General features: G+C 36.0%; 1 protein-coding gene across 4 annotated transcripts in view; it reads right to left on the bottom strand.

The window, feature by feature from the left end:
* arm (armadillo) overlaps window positions 1–22,805 on the bottom strand; it is a 58,488-nt gene that overhangs the window by 17,931 nt on the left and 17,752 nt on the right. For all 4 annotated transcript variants that reach the window (XM_069841762.1, XM_069841765.1, XM_069841764.1 and 1 more), the window contains exons 3-9: window positions 17,514–17,741; window positions 13,713–13,900; window positions 8,526–8,830; window positions 6,241–6,542; window positions 5,082–5,230; window positions 4,173–4,634; window positions 1,273–1,440 (exon numbers count right to left, since the gene is read on the bottom strand). In XM_069841762.1, coding sequence (XP_069697863.1) covers window positions 1,273–1,440; window positions 4,173–4,634; window positions 5,082–5,230; window positions 6,241–6,542; window positions 8,526–8,830; window positions 13,713–13,900; window positions 17,514–17,741 — 1,802 coding nt within the window. The remainder of the gene's footprint in view (window positions 1–1,272; window positions 1,441–4,172; window positions 4,635–5,081; window positions 5,231–6,240; window positions 6,543–8,525; window positions 8,831–13,712; window positions 13,901–17,513; window positions 17,742–22,805) is intronic.

Raw genomic sequence — 22,805 nt, 5'->3', positions numbered from 1 at the left:
AAAAACAAAGGACACAGAATAATATTACTGCAGCTATACAACATATAGCATGGTAATCGATCAGGCCCAGTTGTACTATCGATACTTAGCACAGCACACTATCGGTTATAATAGAGAATCTCAGTTATTCTGTTACCTTTCGTAATGAAATAATGACGAGACTATGACATAGCTGTGTACCAGTTATAATTTTATATAAGATGTATTTAGTGAATATTAGTCAGGAATTTAGGCTACACATGAATTTACAATTTACACATGAGCTATTCACGTGTAAGTATAAAACAGTTAAACGTCTGTATAATAATTTTTATTATGGTGTGTCCAAAACTATTTCCGACCTGACAAATTGCGCCTTTAGCATGTTACCATGGCAACCATTCAAATCAACCAATCACGAGAAGCGTAACCATGGTAATGGGATGGTGTTGCCGTGTCTATGTTTACAAGTTGCACGTGCATACAATGTCCAGGTTGACTTTGAGTTGGCTTGTTAACACATGCGTTGTGTGAATTAAAACAACATTGTCTGATTCTCGTCCCAGTCCCGTGTAACTTCTAAGGTGGTAGCACATGCCATCATTATCTTCCCACGCAGGTAAATTAAGTTCGAGTGTGGTAAGTGTATAGTTTATATCTTATATTTTCAATGGATTCGTGGTGCATGAGCACACATATCACTCCCTCTAGTTCCAAAGAGCTTCAAAAAGTGTAGCATCTCCAACCAGCTCAATAGAACAGAGGATGATTGTAGAAGAATGCTCAGGCGATAATGATGGTGTTGACAAAAACAGAATGAATAAACTAATAGTAATAGCAGGTATGGTATTTATTATATCAAACTATAGAATGTCTTACAAAATAAAGGTAGTTAATTTACTGACACGTGCTAGTAATGTTACAAGGTATCATGTAAACAGACGATTGAGACAAGTGACATGCATGTAGTGTGTGTGTGTGTGTGTGTGTGAATAGGATGGGTTTGAAATGCGTTGTTCCAGGATAAAATTTGTTAACTGAGGTATTTGTGTTCAATTGATTTTAATTTGTCGTGAATAAATTATTTGTTAAAAGTTTTAGTTTTGTAATATGCTTCTGTTTTATTTATTTGTTTATTTTTTGCTTTTCAAAAGTGGAGTGGGCAGCTTATTCGAGGGCGTGGAGTATTCGAGAAAATACAGTATCCCACAAGTATGCGAAAAATGTTTTCACACCTTGTTACAAAATAACATCACATTTATCTTACAGTCTATTTCAGTCATTTGCACAAACCTGAACAAATATAGGAATGACCAGCTGTCCTCTAATTATGGCTCTATTGTTCGATTCTCTGGCCAGAATGTGTAGAGCTCCAACTGTTCCTTCTACAATCTCCTCCATCCTCACACCATCAGCATAAGCTCCAGGTTGCTGGCTGCCACTACTAGCAACTGAGGACCTCTGAAATTCAATACATCAACAACCATCTTACATGCACAAACTTCCTGTCACATGCAAACTTTTGAAACTACACAGATTATTTAATTTACAATAATAATAATTTACAATTTTTCCACTTACTGGAAAATGTTGGTAAATACATTAGAAAACAGTCTGCATATCAATTTTTCCGACTAAAGAAATAATATGAAGGGGGGGGGGGGAGAAAGCACGCTTTTGTAGACACATGATTTTCACGAATGATTTTTTTCACAAATTTCTTCTGAGTCAGAGAATTAAAATTTTTATACATATTCATGAACAAGACTCGTTCTGTAGACATGTTTTAGAATCGCCATATTTCCGAATTTTGCTAGTTTTTCCCATTTTTGCGAATTTGGCAATTTTTTGCATTAAACACGATTTCTTTTAGGAATATTGCTGAATCATACATTCACTGATCACAAAATTACATTATTTTATTTTCGACATTGGAACATTCAAAATAAGCACGAAAATGGGTTTGTCTTTCATGTTTTATCAAGTGGAAAGTATGGCTTCCCAGATGTGAAAAGTGAAAATCTGTATGTCATGCATGCGCAATGCTTTCACCTTTGTAAGTGAAACTGTGACAGTAACACAATAAGAAGTGTGAAAGACATTTTCAGGAAAAATACGCAACAATGACTAAGAAGGAATGTTTTTTTTTTTTATAATTTGGCAGCCAAGCAGCCTGTCATACTGTGCAAATGAACATAAGCCAAATGTTTTTGACATTTATATGACACTTTTATCTATCTAGTGTGTAACTGGCCTTATTAAAACCAGGGAAGTTTGTATGGGAATGAGTGTTTTATTACAAATTTTTTAAAGTGATTTTCATGTTTACATTCAAATTTTTTCTTCACTATATACATGTATAAATACATGCTTTTTTTTTTTAACGATTTACATACTTAAAAGAACTTTTTCACGATCTACATATTTAAATAACGACTTTTTCACCATTTACATTGGTTTATTTATCGAGTTTGATGTATTTTATTCACTGTTTTATGGTATCTCTACACACTTGACATTTTGTTTCTTTGTAGTTTACGAGATGGGGAAGTTCTTGGATTCAACTTCGATGGTACACATCAAGAAAATTACTTAGTTTTCCAATGCAGTCTGTATGACATTGTGGTGCACTACATATCCAACAAAGGTTCGATAATGCCCTTTCCCTAAACTGTACAGCTTAGAATAATCCATACTTCGAAATTTAAGAGCACTCTCAGTATCCAGTGGTGTATGTATTTTGTGCAGGCAAAAGATCTAATACAAACAAGCCATTTTGAATATTTTTTTAATATTTCGAGAAAATGTTGTGAGGATTTGTTGTAACTTGATGGCAAGTCGGAGAGGCCCTTACTGTGTATACATGAACTCTCGTGGTTCCTATGAGTTGGTACAGGAACAGCTTTAAAGGTAAACTATTTTGATTCATCCTCTGTAAACGGGTATACCATTTTGACATCTAGAACTATCAATGGTTTACACAATGTTATTAGTTCTTAATTCCATTCAAATACTTCAACTTATGACTGGAGCTGAGTAGCTCAGTTGCTGGCAGGATTTTTTCGCAGGAACTTCAAGAACGGCCCAAGACTCCACTCAGCCTCCTGTCGAATTGAGTAACAGGTCTTTTCCATGGGTAAAAGGCAGTCAGAAAGTGGTGCCAATAACAGTAACTCATTCTAGTGTTAAGATCATGAAATCTTGCGCTCCATGCAGACTCATCATAGCATATAAAAGGATACTTTTACCAATCACAAATGACTGTAGGCAAGTCTACCTGTCTTAACAGTGTGCTGAAAAGCCTTTCTAAGTGAAACTGTGAATTTTAAACTAAAAATCTGTATATGTGACAAGAGCATATATATATATATATATATATATATATATATTTTTTCGATGGCGCTACAGTCCATGAAGGGCCAAAACCGACCAGCCAGCTGCTGGCCTCACGTCCACATGCCGAAGAGGTGAACGATCATCCAACCAGTGTGGAGGTATCGTGTGGTTAGCACGATTATCCCTCCAGCCCTTATAGCTGGTTTGCAAAACTGGATTTTCGCTATCTATCATAGCTCCCCAAGTGCATCACGATGTTGGGTGGACACTGGTCCCATACACTGGCCGAAATTTCATGAGAAAATTTCTTCTCCCATGAGGACTCGAACCAGTGCACATTCCGTAATGCAAGTCCTAGGCAGGATGCCTTAGACCGCAATGCCACGGTGCAGGACACAAGAGCAAATTGGTTAACACAAAACTTATCGGAACAAAAATGGGTATAAAAAACTAAAAATATTACACTGTAACTTCTAGTTACATTCATATGTGTCTACAGAACTCCAACCAGGAGAATGTGTGTGGCAGAGAAGAGGCGTGTTGGGAATCTGTCACTTGCAGGTGTGGATTCTAGATTTGTGATTGGCTGGCAATAAGACAAGCTTCTCAGCTATATTAACCTTGAAAACATTGCCCTTATATTGTTCAAAAGAACAATGCATTACAATTTAGTAACTGATTGCTGCTTTCTTAGTCAGTAGTAGCATAGTATGATGTGTCATGCTTTCTCCCTAGTGTTGCTCAGGTTGTGTTCTTCTGGTTGGAGAACAGTACAAGCATTACATTTACATATCACGTTATGTCTTTAAGAAGCCATTAAGTTGATAAATTAATCAATACTGATACTGATGACTTACCCTCTGTGTATCCTGGAAAGCCCTCATGAGAAGACGAACAAGATGGTGGATAGCTCCATGTTCACGCAATGGGGCATGATTTGCTGGGCAGAGGGCCAAATTCCTGATTAGCCCTATCACTGCCTTTACCAGCGGCCATCGAGATGGTGCCTGGAGCAATTTTACTATAACTTGCATGCCATAGTTCAGACGAACACCATTCTGTGCCATTTCGGATTCCACGTGTCGTGATGTCAGGTGACGCAGAGCACACACTGCAGGCTCTGTGATCTCTTCACGATCACCTGCATTGCAGATTGTACGAACCAGGGCATCCACACCACCCACCTGGCACACTGTCACTTTATTACGCTGGTTATTGCATGTCAGATTTGACAAAATGCCAGCAGCACATGTCACTACATTCACATCTGTTGATACCAACAGCTGGACCAAGCTTTGCAACAGACCTTCAAGCCCGTCCTGTAACACAAAAAGAACCTTTTGCACTTATCCTCTTTATGACAATTGACGAGCTTGGCAAATGTAAGTCGACCATTACCTGGCTGCCTCTGACCTTAAGAGCGGTCGGGAAAGTTTAGAAGGTACTCTTACACAATAGAAATATCTTGTAAATTGAATACAACACTTGTATTCTGACTATGAAATCTGTTTATGCTTATAAGGCAAACAAAGGAGATGGAATGAAGTAGGCTAAAGAAGAAACAGTAAACAAATGGCATTGGTATTTGAAAAATATAAATTAATTTATTAGACATCATGCAGAACTGGAAAACATTTAAGCACATGAATACATCCGACTTTAAATACTGTGTGGTTTGTAACATAATAACTTTAAAACAAAAATTTGAAACGTTTAAAAAACAAACAGCAGCATCTAAGGACTAAGGGACAATCTATTTATCTCACCACTTTCGTTCCTGCATCTGACAAGTTTCTCAGAGTCCACAGGCAATTCTGAACAAGGCGCTGACTTGGATGTCCAAGGTGCATTGCCAGAGCCTGCATTCCTCCAGCTTCTACAATTGCTGGCTTGTTGCTTGAGCACACAGACAGAACTGAAAACAGATAAACATTCACCTATAACTTCGACTTGCAAAAGTGCTTCATAATATTGAATAGAAATGATATTGATCTCAATATCTCTACCTATTTCTGTTTCAGGATCACCAAATACACACAAATCTATTGTGTTATAGCACTTACTGCTGAACCACTGCCAGTCAGTACAAAAGTATAACACATTCTATACTCGTTCTCTCTTTGTGGAAACTGAGTTTCTACTTTCAACTTTTGGCATATCCACCCCTAACTTCACTTCAATGAAAGGTAAATTTAACATAAAACTGTATGCAAGTAAGAAACTACAAATTTCTTATATAAATACAAGCAGGAAAGGATGAATATTGATAGAGTTACGTTTTTTTTTTTTAACTAACACCGTGCATACTGATGTGTAGCCATTTGCGTCTCTGCCTACTTTTTGACAGTTATGATGAAGAATCCTGTTCTGAGGTTGAGGCACCCATTAGATCGGATTCTGTTAGCCTCATATGGTAGGATGACATGAGTATAGCAGTAGGCAGGATGAAGATAAAGGTGATAATGACGGCGAAATGAGCCCAGGGTCAAGCACTGAAAGTTACCCAGAAAACCCCAGAAAAAACCTCAACCAGACAACTTGCCCCAACCAGGATCTGAACCCAGGTCTACTGCAGACATGCTGACCACTACTCCAAAATGATAAAAATTATTAGAAAGAACGTGGGTGAAGACCAAGAAGGCAACATGGCCACACGATCATATAACAAACCAAAAACCATTGTCTGCAGGATAGGAGAAAGGGAAGGGAGGAAAAAAAAACAGAACAAAGAGAAATAGGAAGAGAATTAAAACAAGATAAAGAACCTGACAACATTACATGCTAATAACGACATCCAACTGTGTTTGGAACTTCTTTTTATTGCTATATAGTGATTTTCTACAAGAAAACTAAATATTTCAACATCAAATTATTTCAGTATCACGAAATTTAATAAGAAAGCAATAAAAGAAAATAAAACCTTACCTTTCAATACTCGTGATGTGGTCCAGAGAAGCTTCTCATAGTCATATGATCTCATGATACGAACAAGTTCGACAGGTCCTTGTGATGCCAAAATGATCAGCTTGCTTTCCTGATTTCCATATGCCAGGATCTGCAAGCAGTCTGTCACAATGGCTAAGAATTTTACATTGTTGCGTTGTAGAAGAGCCACCATTTTCTGCAAACCACCAGCAAGTCGAACTGCCATTTTCGAACCTTCCTGGTGAAGCAGAAGATTGTGCAGAGTAGTGATGGCATAAAATAATACTGACTCCACTGGAGAACTGCAACAGAGGGAACGAAAATCACTCATTACTAGGGACACCTGATTTTCCAGAATTTCTGCTAATCGATTCAGAGAGTTAAAATTTTTATAGATATGAACGAGACTGCTGTGGACATGTCTTATGATCGCGATTTGCCACGAACTTTGCTTGGTTTTTTTCAGTTGTTATTTTTTTTTGCGAATTCAGCAAATTTTTTTTTGTTAAACACAATTTTTTTTTACGAATATCGTAGAATCGTACATTCATTGGTCACGAAACTCCATAATTTTATTTTCAACAATGAAACATTCAAAGTAATTACGGAAATGGGTTTGTGGGTTTTGGATTGCTTGCCGTAGGCGTGGAATGCTATCCCATGGTATTGTGCTTCTTCACAACAATGCCAGCCCTCACACTGCTGCTGCAACCAGAGGTTTGCTGGAACAAATTCGATGAGAACTTTTTGATCACCCACCCTATAGTCCGGACCTTGCTCCTAGTGATTTTCCTTTTTCAAGGAGTTCAAAGAGTTTCTGGGCGGAAAATGTTTTGGAAGTGATGAGTTGAAGAATGCAGTGAACAACTTGCTTAAAGGACTAGTGGCAGATGACTACAACACGGAAATTCTAAAGCTCGTGGACAGATATGGCAAATGCTTAAATAACGGAGGTGAATATGTGGAGAAATAAAGTAAGCTTCAAATTTGTATGTGACATGTTTTTGGTTAATAAGTATTTTTTTAATCAATTAAAGCCAAATGGTCGTTACTTCCTGGATTACTCTCGTATTTTTCACATAAATGAAGAAGAGGTAAAAACAGAATCTGTATCTGTACACAATAAGGGTTGATAATATTATCTTCTCCTTCTCCAAACTCGTATACATCCATCAAATTAGTGCAGAGAGAAGCGCAACTCATATATGAAGAGGACAACAACAGCTCTACAGTGTTCATTTCCCCAAGCTCACGTGCAAAACAACTTGCACGTGAAGCCATGTGTTTTTAATCTTCTTCTAATCGTTCTTGCTGAAAATGAGTGTGTATTCATGTTGTCACTTTTTAGCCAAGTGGCAGCACTCTACTCAATTTATCTCAGCATCCGATTGACGTAACATATACGTGTTTGGTGTTGTTGTAAAGCGCTCAAAGAGAACTAACTAATAAAATGCAAATTTACTTTATTTAATGCAAAATTAATTTTATATAATTTTATTTTCAGAGAGAAATACAGACTTACATTTTGTTTATATAATCTTCTTTTCAGAAAGAAATATAGGCCTCCATTTTGAAGATGCCATGGAATACTGCTTGCGAATGTAACAAGAAATGGTGAAAATCTCAACGAGAGGCAAGAATAGGTCAAAAGGAATCGATCATGTATAAAATCATCAGCACTGAGACAGTTAATGGTTTCAAAAGTGCAAGAAAGAAGCCACACCTACTGCTGCCAAACAATCTTCAGACTCAATTATCGAACTTGTGCCAATGCTGTTCAGAATCACTATCACTTTTGTTCAAACAAATTTTCTTATTTATCATCAAGCACATGACACAGTCCTATGCAAAACCCTTCAGCTTAATCAGACTGAGCATATAAATTTTTGAAAATGACCCTTAAAATTGGAGTAGGCCTACAGTGTACGTTAGCATGTTCTTATTTACAAAGGAAGTTGTCAGCAATAAAAATCATTATAAACATATTTCATCACAAAAAGTAGCACTCATCACAATCATCATCATCATCATCATCATCATCATCATCGATTTTATTAGGCTACAATCAACACTGAATACAACATAGGCCTAACTAAGAATGGATGACAACAGAATCCCTCTACAAATTTTGAACTACCTCCTGGGAGGAAAAAGGTCACTAAACTTTAAAACGTCCAACTGACGATTTCTTTCATTCTATGTACCGAAACAATCATTTGATGATGTTATGACAAAGTACAAACATTTATTATGGTATATAAATGAAAAGAATAGGAACGACTAACCTGAGAAGTTTCACCAGTGCTGGAATACCACCACTTTTGAAGATAGCAAGCAATCCCTGCCTGTGATGTGACAAATTGTGTAAAGTTCCAACAGCTGCTTTGGTTGATTCCAGATCATTGCTGTTTGAGATGGCCCGAACCAATGCAGCCACCATTTGAGGACTGTTCATTATAGCATGCCTGGAAGCTTCTTTCTTGGATAGCTGGTGCACCATCATTGCAGCTTGTGACACCACCACTTGATCCTCATCATTTAGAAGTTTGATGAGTTCTGGTATAGCACGAGTGGCTAAATCAGCATCATCCTGCCATTAAATAATTTCAATAAGATTATGGAATGAGTAAAGTATTGCAGCTAGGACGTTAAAATTTGAATTTAAAACCAGAATGTCAACAAGTTCAGTATTAGGGCTTAAACAGAGTTGGCAAACGTCCTGTTTTTTTTTAATACAGATTTTGCAGTTGTGTCCCATTGTCCCTAAGAAAATTGTATTTTATATTAAGGTTTTATACATATATTATTACTTCAGTGAGAACTAACATTCATACAAACATTTTAAAACCATCTGTTTCTCTTAATTGATTCTACATTATTGCGAATGTCGTTTTTTTCGCAGTTAAGGCTGAACGTTGTAGGATGATGTCACCCATGTTTACCCTGAATACTATTGTAAAAATTTTATTTGAGGGAGGAGCCTTCGATTACTTTGACGTGTTAATAAATGGGGCTATGACAAAAACAAAATTAATTTGAAATTGTTTTTCCGCTTAATTAATTTCACTTTCTAACAGTTAACAATCACTCTTTCAATCAGTGTAGAATATCAAGATAACTGAATTTCAAATTGGGACAGAAGAGAGAGAGAGCTGATTGGTGAACACTAACTAACCATATAATGGATGTTTTGGATTACTTTTTGTGGAGACAACTACATTGAATGAACTATCAGGAAATGAACATTCTTCTTAAACTCTATACAGCTCAACATTCGTGATGTGGTTTGTGTTATCTATATTGTGATGTTTTGCCTGATGACAAAGAAAGTATTGTGAATAAAATAGTTCAGCTTTTCTGCTTTCCTAATGTTAAGAGTTGAACAATTGAAAGATTTGTTGATACTCAATACAAGGTCCAGTGTCAATATTAGCTGCCTATGATGAATTTAAATCTTATTTTTTTGCGTCTTACTCTTCTGAAAAAACTATTTTTCTTATCCTCAGTTTCTGTGCCACTTCAGTGGGTTTAGTTAAAGGCTCCTTTTGATACTAGGTACAAATTTGTTCAACATAATACAAGTCAACTGCTCAGGTTGATTAAAACTATATTATGTCACCAGAAGTGAAATGGAACTATTTGAAGTCAGATTACGAGTAAAAATATGTAATTGAAATGGCAGGAAAAAAAAACTGAAAAACAAAATTTAATAGAACTGAACCTTGAAGAAAGAACTGACGTATTCTGCCTAAAAAAAGTGAGAATTATGTTTAAAAAATTTGCCATCACTTGTTGAATTTCCAGATAAAAATGCAAAGAAGCAATTATTGTTGTAAAGACACATTTTCAATAAATGTTGTGTTCATTTTTAACACATTCTTTAGCAGAATGCTAGAGCCTTGTAGTTCATCAGTTCAAAAGAAGTGTTTGCTTGGGGAGAAAGTTATTACTTTTAGGCCTACTACGAATTTCTTAACTTTTTCTTTGCAGTGGTGAAGCGTAAAAAAAAAAAAAAAACAAGTATGGATAGATGCAAAATACCTAAATCATTCTGAGAACAATAATAAATTTTTCCTTAAAGCATCAGTGACGGATTGGATCAAATCGTTCTGAATATCATGGTTTTTCATGGAAGGTTTCTTCTATTACCATAAGTCTAGTGTTTCTAAAGAACTGTATTTATGTTTTGATTTTTGGATTTTTTGATTTCTTCTAAAGGCTAATTTATTCTTGCAGACCGAGATATCATACTACATCAACAGTGTGACCAAATGTGCTCTGGTGCAGCTACGAGAGACTGAAGCAGACGGGAGAGACAAATCATGCTCTGTCTACCCCACATGCAGTATTCACCATGGCTGCAGAAAATTTATTTCGGAGGTGCCTAAAATATATTACAAGGAACTTTATAAACTTTATCAGAAGTTAAAAGAAATCTGTTTAGATTTTTTAAAAGAACATATAAAAAAAATTATAATAGATATTATTTCGTAACTTTTGGGTAGACATCTTCTACTCATCTCCCCTGACACTGCATCACTGTTTGCGCTTTTAAATAGATTTGTCTCGTTTACATGAAATGTTGAAATGTCACATTTTTATTTTCAAAATTTGGTCACCTTAGACTAAAGTCTGTTCCATTATAGCCTAAGGTGTCAATTATACAATGCATGATAAAAAAGGATGTGTCATAAATTGCAAGTTGTCAGTAGAACAAAAGCAAAGTTTGATATGATCAATATCATTATGATGGGCTGGAAATCTGAAGCTCTATATCATTATCAAAGAGGATAAGACATTAAGCTCCTTACATCATCCAAAAAAGCGTATTTTTTTGTATTCACATGACAGTCATAACTCAAAACCACCCATTTCTGACTTACGCCCTTTCTACCGAGCACCATAGAATTATTATATCAATATGTTTTGGTCCTCCAGAGTCCCCTTTGCAAGTACTAAAATGTTAATTCAGTAAATCTATTATTGCCCATTTCTTTTGGTAAGACTGTCTTCCACTATATTTTGTACTTTCAATGTATCATAATAACATAATATTTCTAGTGGTCCTAGCTTTTATGTTCGAAAGTGGTCTTGGGCAGTGATTTATGTCAGCAGCTCCTAAATTGTGCAATGCAGCGAACTCAGACACCACAGGATCATCAGACAGTATTCCCATCTAACAATCTGTTTAATGGCATACTTATATTTTATTCTTCCTTTAGCTAATGTCATAAGAAATACTGCAGCAGAAGCATAATTAATTATTCTTAACAGCTACTGTTAGGACATTTGAGTTATAATACCCCTTTTCATGCAACTTAGTTCATGGAAGTCGCAGCTTTTTAGCCGCCCATAACAACATGAGCCATTTGCATTTAAGCAATATTGCCTAGTTGTATTCGCACTTAAGCAATATTGCCTAGTTGTAATGTAAAGACTCCGCTGCTGTTAGTTATTATAATTTAAATATTACATGCGCCCAGACATAACATTGTAATCACGAAGAAGTTGGGACATATGAACTGAGTCATATGAAAAGCATTATAGGTCTAAATTCAGTTGTTCCCTTCGAATTTCAGTAATAGTTCAAGATGTAATAAAACTGAAGGTTTTATTTGAATGTAAACTCATCAAGTATAATTTATTTGCTATTTATCATTTGAAAGTGTCATTTACATCAAACACATCACCCCATCTGAACATCAAGACAATAAATGATCTTCTGCCATGTATGTTGTAACATGTCTGTTATGTTGGCAATGTCTGCAATCATGCACTACCAAAGATCCTCAATGTCTGTGGTTGCATAAACTTAGTTTTTCACGTAACTCCAAAAAAAGAAATCTTAGGAGGTTAAGATCAGAGTATTTTGAGGGTCATGCAACCTACAGTCTTATTACCCTTGCCCTAGTTTATTCAGCAGTCACTAAAAAAATATCCCATTATTATGTACATCTTCCTCCCTCATAATAAAAGATGGTACAAGCCCTATAAGTATTACAGTGGAGTTTCGATAATTTTAAATTCAACCCATGCAACGGTTATTAAAATAATGATCACCAAATCATTCAAATCAATGACATAGCAGCAACTCATTCCAAAAATAAAAACCCAGCCAGATACATATGAAGGGTACACAGAAAAACCGATCAAGGTCAATCAAAAATCGAAATTGAGTTAATAATGCTATCTTATAGTGGAAACGAAGTACTATCATGTGGTCTAGCTAGTTATAAGAAATAATCGTTCTTGGCATTCCACTACGTAAATTTCTATTAAATACACACATAACAAAGCATTAAGTGCTTAAACTTTAAAATTCGTTTTTCTCGAAACTTTCTAAAATGGACCTTGATCGTTATTCTCGTGTACCCTTCATATTTATTTTCGGTTATAACCTTGAACAAAATGAAATATTACAAATATTGTAACACTGTAAAATTTTGACTTGTTCCACATCCTAAAGCTTCATAGCTCATGTAAGATCTATGGAATAAAATAAATAAATGAATGAATGAATGAATGAATATCATCACTTACTACTATCACATTAATTTAATTTAATAAAAATGGATTAAATCGATTACAATTCTTAGAGACTTTAAAAGAAAAGTTTAATGAATGCTGTAAAATTCAGTAACACTGAAATGGATGTTTCTATAGGACTTCATGTTTGTTTACCAATTTTTACATTGAAATTAGCAGCCTAACATGCTCTATGATGCCTATACCTCAAGGACAGTTGTCTACAAAATACTAAGATCACGCACAGAAACAAAAACCTCATAAATGAACAAAATAGTTACATAATGGTGAAAACTAAGATGCAATAAAAGAAGACTGAAATCATATCAAGAAATGTTGCCATTCTAATTATAACAGAAATTTCAGCAGTACACGATCTGACAAAAACAACAATTAGAAGGATGCCTACAATAATAGAATATCTTGTTTTTGTTTTGTCCAATGGTGAGTTCCTTAACTTCTGTTATATGCCCCGACTATAAGATCATACATAATTGTCACTAGTGCTGAGAAGCGTAGACAACTTACAGTAGCTCATCAGAAATTATTCAGAGTGCACCACAGGCATTGCACTTGTAATGAATGATGATAATGATGGAGAATTGTTGGGATGTTACAGGAGAACTGGAGTACCTGGATAAAACTCCTGTGTTGTCTGGACCATAGGCTTGCCTAACACAAGTTATAAATCCAGGATGGAGCGGGATTTGAACCCAGTTTCCACGGCTTATACGCCCAATGCACTACTGCAATCTCTATAAAGCTATAAGTACTGAAATTGCCTATTGCTATGTGAGCTAAGAAGTTTCAGGTTGATTTTCCAGGAATTTCTAGTATATTACGTTTGCGAACTCACTTTTACAGCTGTAAAAAAAAAAAAAAAAAAAAAATTGCTCTATTTCCGTTTCTTTCTTACATTAATTTTTAAGATTGGCAAAGTTACATACCTGATAATTGATGAGATTGACAACTGCATGCTTCAACATCTGACTCGGTTCAGCCAGTCTCTGAACTGCAGTGGGTTGAGCTGGATCAAACTGAGTTGATGGAATTTCAATTCCTTCTTCCAGTGTCTCAGGAAACATGGCAGCTCGAACACGCTGGGAGCGTGTCTGACTCAGTTGCTGATTCATTTCTGAGTAGTGAAGAACACATTCATACACAATGTATTTACTAATTGGAGAAGAATACAGCGTGAAAATGGAGTTTGGTGTGTTATCAATGTGTATAGAAAAATCGGGATGGTTTTATGAGGAAACAATGAATTCAGAAAGATATGTTAATGGTATACAGGCTCCATCCTTCAGTGAACTGACAGAAATGAAAACTTACAGCAATTCATGAATGAAGTGTGCATTATGAACATTCCAAAGAACATTTCATTGAAAACATTCGAAATGCACAATATCAATCTATTATTTACAAATTATGTATATACTGTACGTATGCAATGCCTCCCACTTCACTTTATTTGATTCAGGTCTTATTTACAAATTATGTCAAAGAGCTCATTTATACGATATGAGTTTGATGTACAGTGTGTATAGAAATTCAAGGTAATGTCCCACAAGGAGACAGTGAATTCTGGAAGACATATTAATGCTGATTGTTGATAAGAAAGATAACTCACAACAACTCATGCTTGAAGTGTACATTATAACTTTCCGGAAGAACAACTCATTGAAAACATTCAAATTGCACAATATCAACACATGATTTGCAAATTATATGACAGGGTTCGTTTACATGACATGAAAATTGGAATTCAGTTCATAGTCAATGTATATAGAAAATCAGGATGGTGTTTCAAGAGGAGACAGTCAATTCTGAGTTAATTCCTCAGTCTAAATTCTTGGCAATCTCCTCCCATGGATCTAGAACTCTGTCCCACAATTCCTCAGATGTCCGAACGGGTGGTTGTTCTGCCCAATTAGAGCGTACAAAATTTTCAATAAGGGGCAATGTAACTTGACTTAAAAATTTTCAATGAATAAGATTAGAACGATATTTGATGCACCGATAATCATATGATTAATATAAGATTATGGCTGTTTAGATCTCTAGATTTAAAATTCTTGTATTCCATTTATGAAGTGACGTGAATAATACGAGTATGTTAATAAATCTGCACATCCAGATGAGTTAAAAGAGAATATTTGTGTTAGCATTTTCAAATTACATGATAAAAACTTATCTGCATTGATTATATTAAGACAAGTTATGGTACACTTAGCGGCAAAAAGAATGGGCCGGCCGACAATTTCTAAGTTCCAGAGACATAACATTGCGCATGCTCGTCTCGTGAAAGCCATAGTTCACTAGGTAACACATAATTAAACCATTTAAATTTGCTGTATTTTGTTTAAGAGTCTAAAATATGTAATAAAATCGAATGGCAGGTTGATTCTAGATACATCAGGGCCCTTGAAGAGTGAAATAATAATAAAATTGATAAATATAAAATCAACCGGAGCGAATATGAACAGGAAAACCACGTATTATGCCGAACTGATATTAACAGTCACAGTAGCGTAACTCGTTACGGCATTGGTCTATTAAACAACTTGATAGTAGTAGCTCAAGGTTCGAATCTCTCCCAATTTTCTTTTTTTAATTACAAATTTGATATCATATGTGTCTCGCAAAGCTATAATTACGTGGTGATATCTCTTAGAATATGCCCAAACTCTAATAAATAATAAACCTCCCTCTCTTTTTCAAGCAATACTGCCATCTGTTAATACAACGTTCTGTCTCGTCATTATGCTTGAAGATGGCACAGAAATAATAACTCATTGCCCTGGTTCGCATAGGTTATTCTGCTACTCTCTGACAGGACATCGATTGGAGAAATGTCATTTTCTCCGACGAGGTAATTGTCTCCAATAGCAACGATAGTACTGCCCTAGTTTATTGTATGAATGGCCACCGATATGATGAACGCTTCGTGAGACGAATTATTAACAAGTCGGGTTGCGTTGGGGGTGGATGTCATATGATGGGGCAGGACTTCTGGAACGCATCCACAGGCGGTTTACGGCAGAAGTCTACGAACACCTTTTTGGCAAATGTAATGATCCCTTCCGCCCGAAAACGATATCCAGAAGGAACACTTTTCTTCCAGCAGGATAATCATCCGATACACACCGGCAACCAGATTCAAAGATGGTTTATGAGGAGGCATGATGTCGACCTAGTCGACTGGCCTCCAAATTCACCAGATATGAATCTGATTAAAAATTTGTGGGCTGCAGTCAAAAGGATCCTACGCTCTAATTGGGCAGAACAACCACCCGTTCGGACATCTGAGGAATTGTGAGACAGAGTTCTAGATGCATGGGAGGAGATTGCCAAGAATTTAGACCTGTTCCATAGTCTTGTGGACTCCATGCCGTGCAGAATGAGGGCAGTTGTTGACGCAGGTGGTTTGTGGACAAGATACTAGTCCCCACCACAGGCCTTGTTTTGTTAATATATTAAAAAAATTGTGTGTTTTTGTTAATTTAATTATTCATTTGTGTTTGATATGCGTCCGGATTTTTAGGATGTAAAACAAGTCTTTTTGTTTATACAGACCTCATTCTAGTGCCGAGGTCATGGAAAGCATGGGGCTCTACCTCCATCCCCCCCCCCCCAAGTGCCTTATGGCATGTTACGGGGATACCTTCACCTTTACAGGCCAGGTCTCGCCTATTAATAGCCCATGGGTGATGGGCAATAATATTTTTACAAGGCAGGCATAACGAAGTTTGTTAACAAATCCCATTTCACATTCAAACTAATAAATTAAGTAAAAGTTAAAATAAAAAAATGATAATTTTTCCTTACTAGGAGGCGAACTCACAACCTCTGGTACGGATGTCAGACTTCTTACCACTGGGCCACACACTGCTCGTAAGGTTTACTACATTATAGATGGACGACTTTCAATGAAGAGACAACACACCAATGCCTTGCAGTGGGTTAAGTTTATACGAGTGAACCGCGTGGTAGAATTTAGCATTTCTATCGACCAAGAGTCAGCCCATTCTTTTTGCCGCTAAGTGTACAATGCTTACGACCAGAAATTTTAGGACAAATCAAAGAACTGAGTACGAAAATAGGTTTTCTTTAATGTGGTGAAAAGTTTTTAAATATATATTCCCTCACTATCCCAATAACTGGAAACATGCACAGGTTGTTGAAGAACAACAAACCTTGCATGCGTTTATTGTGAGCATTAAGAAATCAGGGTACAAATTTATATAGCCCTAAGACAAACTCAGAATCATATTTTTGCTTCAGTATTGCAACTAATAATTAAACTGATCTTCTATTTGTGTAAATGATTGTACTGCTCTTACCAGTCAATATGCAAACAGTTAAAGAACAGAGTACAGTTTCACTAACTATTTTTATTTCATCATATTTGCTCCTTTCCCCTGAGTTGTAAATCTAACAAAGAAATTTTCGCGTCCCTAATTATGATTGTCTTGCAATTATGCCTTATTTTAAACAGTCATAACCCTACTAAGTGTAGTCTATGTTCACTTTTTCCCCTATAACCAAGCATGAAATGTCAACTAACCAAGTAAAATGCCTATTAACAGCAAAACTGAAAGCTCTGCAGTATTCGGGTCACTCTTCTTTCTTTCCCCTTTCTTCTCCAACTGTGAGAGCTCTGATCTATATCAAGATATGAAAGATTCAACCTTGAGACCACAGCACTAAAGTAATTAAAGAGTTTTGACATACTATATATTACTTACCGTCAACCTGGTCTTGTGTGAAACCCTGGGTGAATCCCTGGTCAAGATCAAACATGAGCTGTTCTGATTCCATGTCTTCCTCTTTCCCAGTGAGTGAAGGAGCTTGTGTTGTGGCTCCTGAGTGGATTCCTGAATCACCCAGGTAGGAATTCTGTTGCCACATAAGTGTCTGTTCCTTGGCAGACCCCATTGGGAGGTCTCCAGGACCCTGGTAATTACCATGAGATACTGTAACAAACAAGCAAATTTTGTAAATTGTTATTACTTAACTATTATAAAAGGCTTACAAAGTCTGAAAAATGTATTAAATTTATTACAGCCAAGCAAAATCCACTTTTCTTTCAGAGACAACGAATTTGCTATCTAGGAAACCCTACCACACATATTGTAAGCAGTATTCATATTGTCCAGAAATATTACTCACTGTGAATGGAAATACATAATGAAACAAGAAATCGTGATTGCACATAAGGGACTCATGTAAATACAATAAACTCGCTAACTGTGCAGCCCTTCCATGGCTAGTACAGATACCACAAGTTAGGAAGTTGCCTGGTTCATGTATGCGCGCACGCACCATGTACGCACGCACGCACACGCGCACGCGCACACACACACACACACACACAGACTATGTTCCCTTCAGTTACCCATATGACACAACTGCGTCCACTGAAAAATTACCAAATCATTGGGCTCATAACGTCTGTGCAACAAATAAGTGTATGATGTTGGGAGCCAATCTTTCAGGTAATGTGGCTAATTACTCGTTCGCATAGTTTGGTTGGTCCCCTTCACTGGCTGTGCTGCCTTCCCTATCGAAGCAACTTCCTACATTGAAAGCACCGTATTCACTAGAGTCGTGCACAACTGGTTAGGAAAAATAGAAATTAAATATTGCTATTGAACATCTGGCGCTGTAGTCAGTATGCAAAGTTCTCCAATCTCACGGAGTGTCTCAGGGTTGGTTTATCGAATATTCGAGTTGTTTCTCATTCTTTCTTTTCTTGTGGACGGCAAAGGCAGACCACATTGAACCATGCAGGAGTTACAAGAGCCCTTGTAAGGACGCGATTATCATCGTGTAAACCTACCATTTAATTGATAATAATTCTTCCTCTCTCAGTAAATTCATTCATTCAATCATACATCATCCATTCATCAACTCACTGATTCATTCGTACACTGATTCATTGATTCATGTATGCATTTGATTGATTCGTTCATTCATTGATTCAATGATTGGTTAATTCATTAGTTGATTCATTCATCCAATCTAGGTATTACAGTTGGGTAGCTTCAAGGGCAACAACATGCTTCGTGAAAGTATAAGCATTTGAGCTTCAGAGTATTTTTCCTTTTTGTTAATAACACTCTATCTTCTCAAAAAATGATTTATTAACGAAATAATAATCCAGATCTCGAGTAATTATAAGGCATTATACGAGTATATTAACTACTGTTTTAGAGGTATGCATTTTGAGTTTAAAATGTAAATATTACACTAGAATGTAGGCCTATGTACTTATTTGCTCTTTTCTTTAGTAAGTAATGTATTTTATTCTTGCATTTCTTTAACACACCAGATTTAATATTCTGCATTACACTTATTTCCTTTGTTGTTACCAGTGTCCATTTATGTATTAGTTATGAAGATAAGTCTATTAAAGTGTCCAATCAATAGACCTATATCAAGCAAACACATTTTTTAACAAGATAAAGAAAATTTCCTTCAATTGTTACTCTGTTTGTGTACTCAGAAAATGTTGTTTTCATGATGAAGTGTGCCTGGTGTTCTACCTGCAAAACATAAGAGATAAGCAGTTGAAAGTCGAATATTCGGATGGTTGCCTGACCTTGACAGATGTTCTCTAACCGATCAAATCTAAACCAGTTGTAAGCGCTATTTTGCAGCGCTCTGGTATTCAAAACTGTCCAGAGATAGTGTTCACATGGATGGAAACTTGCAACGACGCTAGTAAGTTGCACATTCCCATGATTCCAACAAGAAGTTGAGTAGATATAATTACACTCATGCATATCCCTTTAAAATTAATATGAAGTCGTTATCAGTGATCTAAAGGTTACCACCATGTCTGAATCTGAACCGAAGTATTGTGGATTCAAACTGGGAGCCCTATTTTATATCACACTAAGTTGGTGGCATATGAAGGAAACTTACAACAGTTAATCGATTAAGTTGTAGGCAAAATTCTCAAGAATTAGTGTAGCGTTCACCTACAAATATGTTTTCAGATGTAGATCGCTCTGCTGCTAACCTTCATGACGATATATTGTGGTATTTAAAAGTAAAAACTACCTATGTAAATATTCCCTCTGTCAGTCATCATCTTCACCTATAACCCTATTGTTGGAAGTAATGAATTCCCTCTTACATTTCAGAAATAGAATGCAAGTCAGCCCAAACATACTGCAATTGTAGGTAGCTTCGAAATGTTAAAATATTGTCCATAGTGCATCAAATGGAGGTGAATTGATGCTGCAGCAAGGATGAAGACGATGGAAAAATGATGAAATGACAGCAGAGAAAACGAGTAGGCCTATTTGTAAATACTTGTCCCAAGTATAGTCTTTGTTCACCAAAAATTTTAAGACTCATTGGGATTTCAACTGCGGTTTCTGGCATAAGAAACCAATGCCCTACATTTTATCATAAAATAGATGATACATTTTATCAATGTCATAACCTAATTTCATATTTTTAAATATGAAAATTACGACTGTAGTACATAAAATAAGTAGCTACACACATACAAAGCTAATTAAGCTTAACATCTGTTAAGTGTATACTAATCTATATGTCCGCTGATGATAGAGTCTTTGATTATGTGAGATTCAACAACATTTATTTGTTTTATAATTTAGTCACACACATCCTAGCGTCTTTTTGTGTTTCATATGATCTGCCAAATAAAATACTATGACTCTAAGAATTTATTTATACATTTGACAATGGATTTATTTAGTGCAGCACAGGCTATGATCCTTATGTTTCATACAGTCTGCCCAATGAAATGTTATGTAGGCTACATTCAATTTCAGTTCAGTTATGTCCAAAGGGAGAACCTACACAAACGACACAAATTCTATACAATATGCTGCTATTTCGATTTTTTAAACCGAACTTTTGATGATGGTTTGAAGTAGAACATTATTTAAAATTATGAATATTTTCAACATCCAAAAAATTCAATGTTCTGGTGTGTTCTACAAGCTTCTGAAATGAATAGAAATGTTTGATCATAAAACCCATTAGAAACAAAATATGAGACATTTTAATATATTTACAAGCACACAAGGAAAGATGGGACCCCTAATTTAATAATAGGAAATTCATTCCAAAACATCTACAGAAATCTGCATTGGTCCTTTCAGAGTGCTGACAGGACAAGATTGTCTGGCAAAACATCTACATCAACTACATATTACCAACTCTCCAAACTGCCTCTTATGTCATGAAGAAGTAAAAACAAGATATCACAGATGATCAACACTTTGTACCCTGCAGAGTCCTCACAGCAGAAGAAATCATCATATGCAAATATTTATTGGACAGTCAGATTGCTAACAGCTTCATTGCTTGATGTGACTCCACATTAGAAACCAACCAGTTAACCACTGTGGAGTAATGGTTAGCATACCTGACCATGAAACAAGCGGACTTGGATTAAAATCCTGGTTGGGACAAGTTACCTGTTTGAGGTTTTTTTCGGGGGTTTCCCTCAACCCATTACCACCAAATGCTGGGCAACTTTAAGCTCTGGACCTCAGACTCATTTCACTGGCATTATCACCTTCATCTCATTCAGATGCTAGATAACCACAACAGTTGATAAGTGTCGTAAAATAACCCATTAAAAAAATATATATATGTTTTTTAAATTCTTAATTCTAGAATGTTCCAATAGGAGAGGAAACTATATTTTCTGTTATTTGCTGATGATCAAATGCTAATAAGCCAAGATTATAATCATGCGAAGTATTTCACTAGAAAATTGTTAAAGGAATATGATGGAGTCTACACCTGTGGAGTAACAGCTAGTGCGTCTGGCCGCAAAACCAGGTGGCCCGGGTTCGATTTCCGGTCGGGGTAAGTTACCTGGTTGAGGTTTTTTCCGGGGTTTTCCCCTCAACCCAATATGAGCAAATGCTGGGTAACTTTCGGTGTTGGACCCAGGACTCATTTCACCGGCATTATCATCATCGCATTCAGACATTAAATAACCTAAGATGTTGATAAAGCGTCGTAAAATAACCTACTTAAAAAAAATATGATGGGGAGGGGGAGGATAAATTTAGAGAAAACATTTTACATGTCATTTCGGGATTGAAACAAAGACTTGAAATTGAAAGAAGGAAAAATCATAAAAGGCCGCAACGAATATAAGTATTTGGGAGTTCCAATTAAGAATCAAGAGTGATATTAACAAAAGATAATAAGTTAGAGGTAAATCAGCTGTAGCCATGTTAAATAAAGTCCACTGGAATTAAAAAAAAATGACAAACAAAAGCAAAATTATGATACACACAAATCGATAGCATGCAGTACATTGATAATATGGTACTGAGATCTGGAACTTGAAAAAAAATATTCAGTCAAAAAGTTTTGCCTGTAGAAATGAAACTATCAGAAAAAGAATAAATGCTCAAGACTTCAATTTTAGATCTGCTCAAATATAAACTGGAATGGTATGGCCACATAAGAATAGATAGACTGCCATTAAGAATAGTGAAATGAATTCTATCAGGAAAGAAAAATGGGGAAAACCAAGGAAACCATGGATAAGTGATATCACACACACCATGCAAAACAACAGATTGAAAGAATTGGTTGGAATGACAGTGTTATGTGGCGAATAAACATAAAATTATAAAAACTATTCAGTTGAGAAGCTTTTGTCATCCAGTCTACTCTCAAAAAAGCTGAAAGTTAGAATTTATAAAACAGTTATATTACCAGTTGTTCTGTATGGTTGCGAAACTTGGACTCTCACTTTGAGAGAGGAACACAGGTTAAGGGTGTTCAAGAACAAGGTGCTTAGGAAAATATTACACAACGCAGAACTGCACACATTGTTTTCTTCATCTGACATAATTAGGAATATTAAATCCGAACATTTGAGATGGGCTGGGCATGTAGAACATATGGGAGGATAATATAAAAATGGATTTGAGGAAGGTGGGATATGATGGTAGAGACTGGATTAATCTTACTCAGGATAGGAACCGATGGCAGGCTTATGTGAGGGCAGCAATGAACCTCCGGGTTCC

This window comes from Periplaneta americana, chromosome 12 (assembly GCF_040183065.1).
Source record: "Periplaneta americana isolate PAMFEO1 chromosome 12, P.americana_PAMFEO1_priV1, whole genome shotgun sequence".
Classification (NCBI taxonomy): domain Eukaryota; kingdom Metazoa; phylum Arthropoda; class Insecta; order Blattodea; family Blattidae; genus Periplaneta; species Periplaneta americana.
The sequence above is the reverse complement of the archived record's forward strand: the minus strand, read 5'-3'. Positions and strand labels throughout refer to the sequence as shown.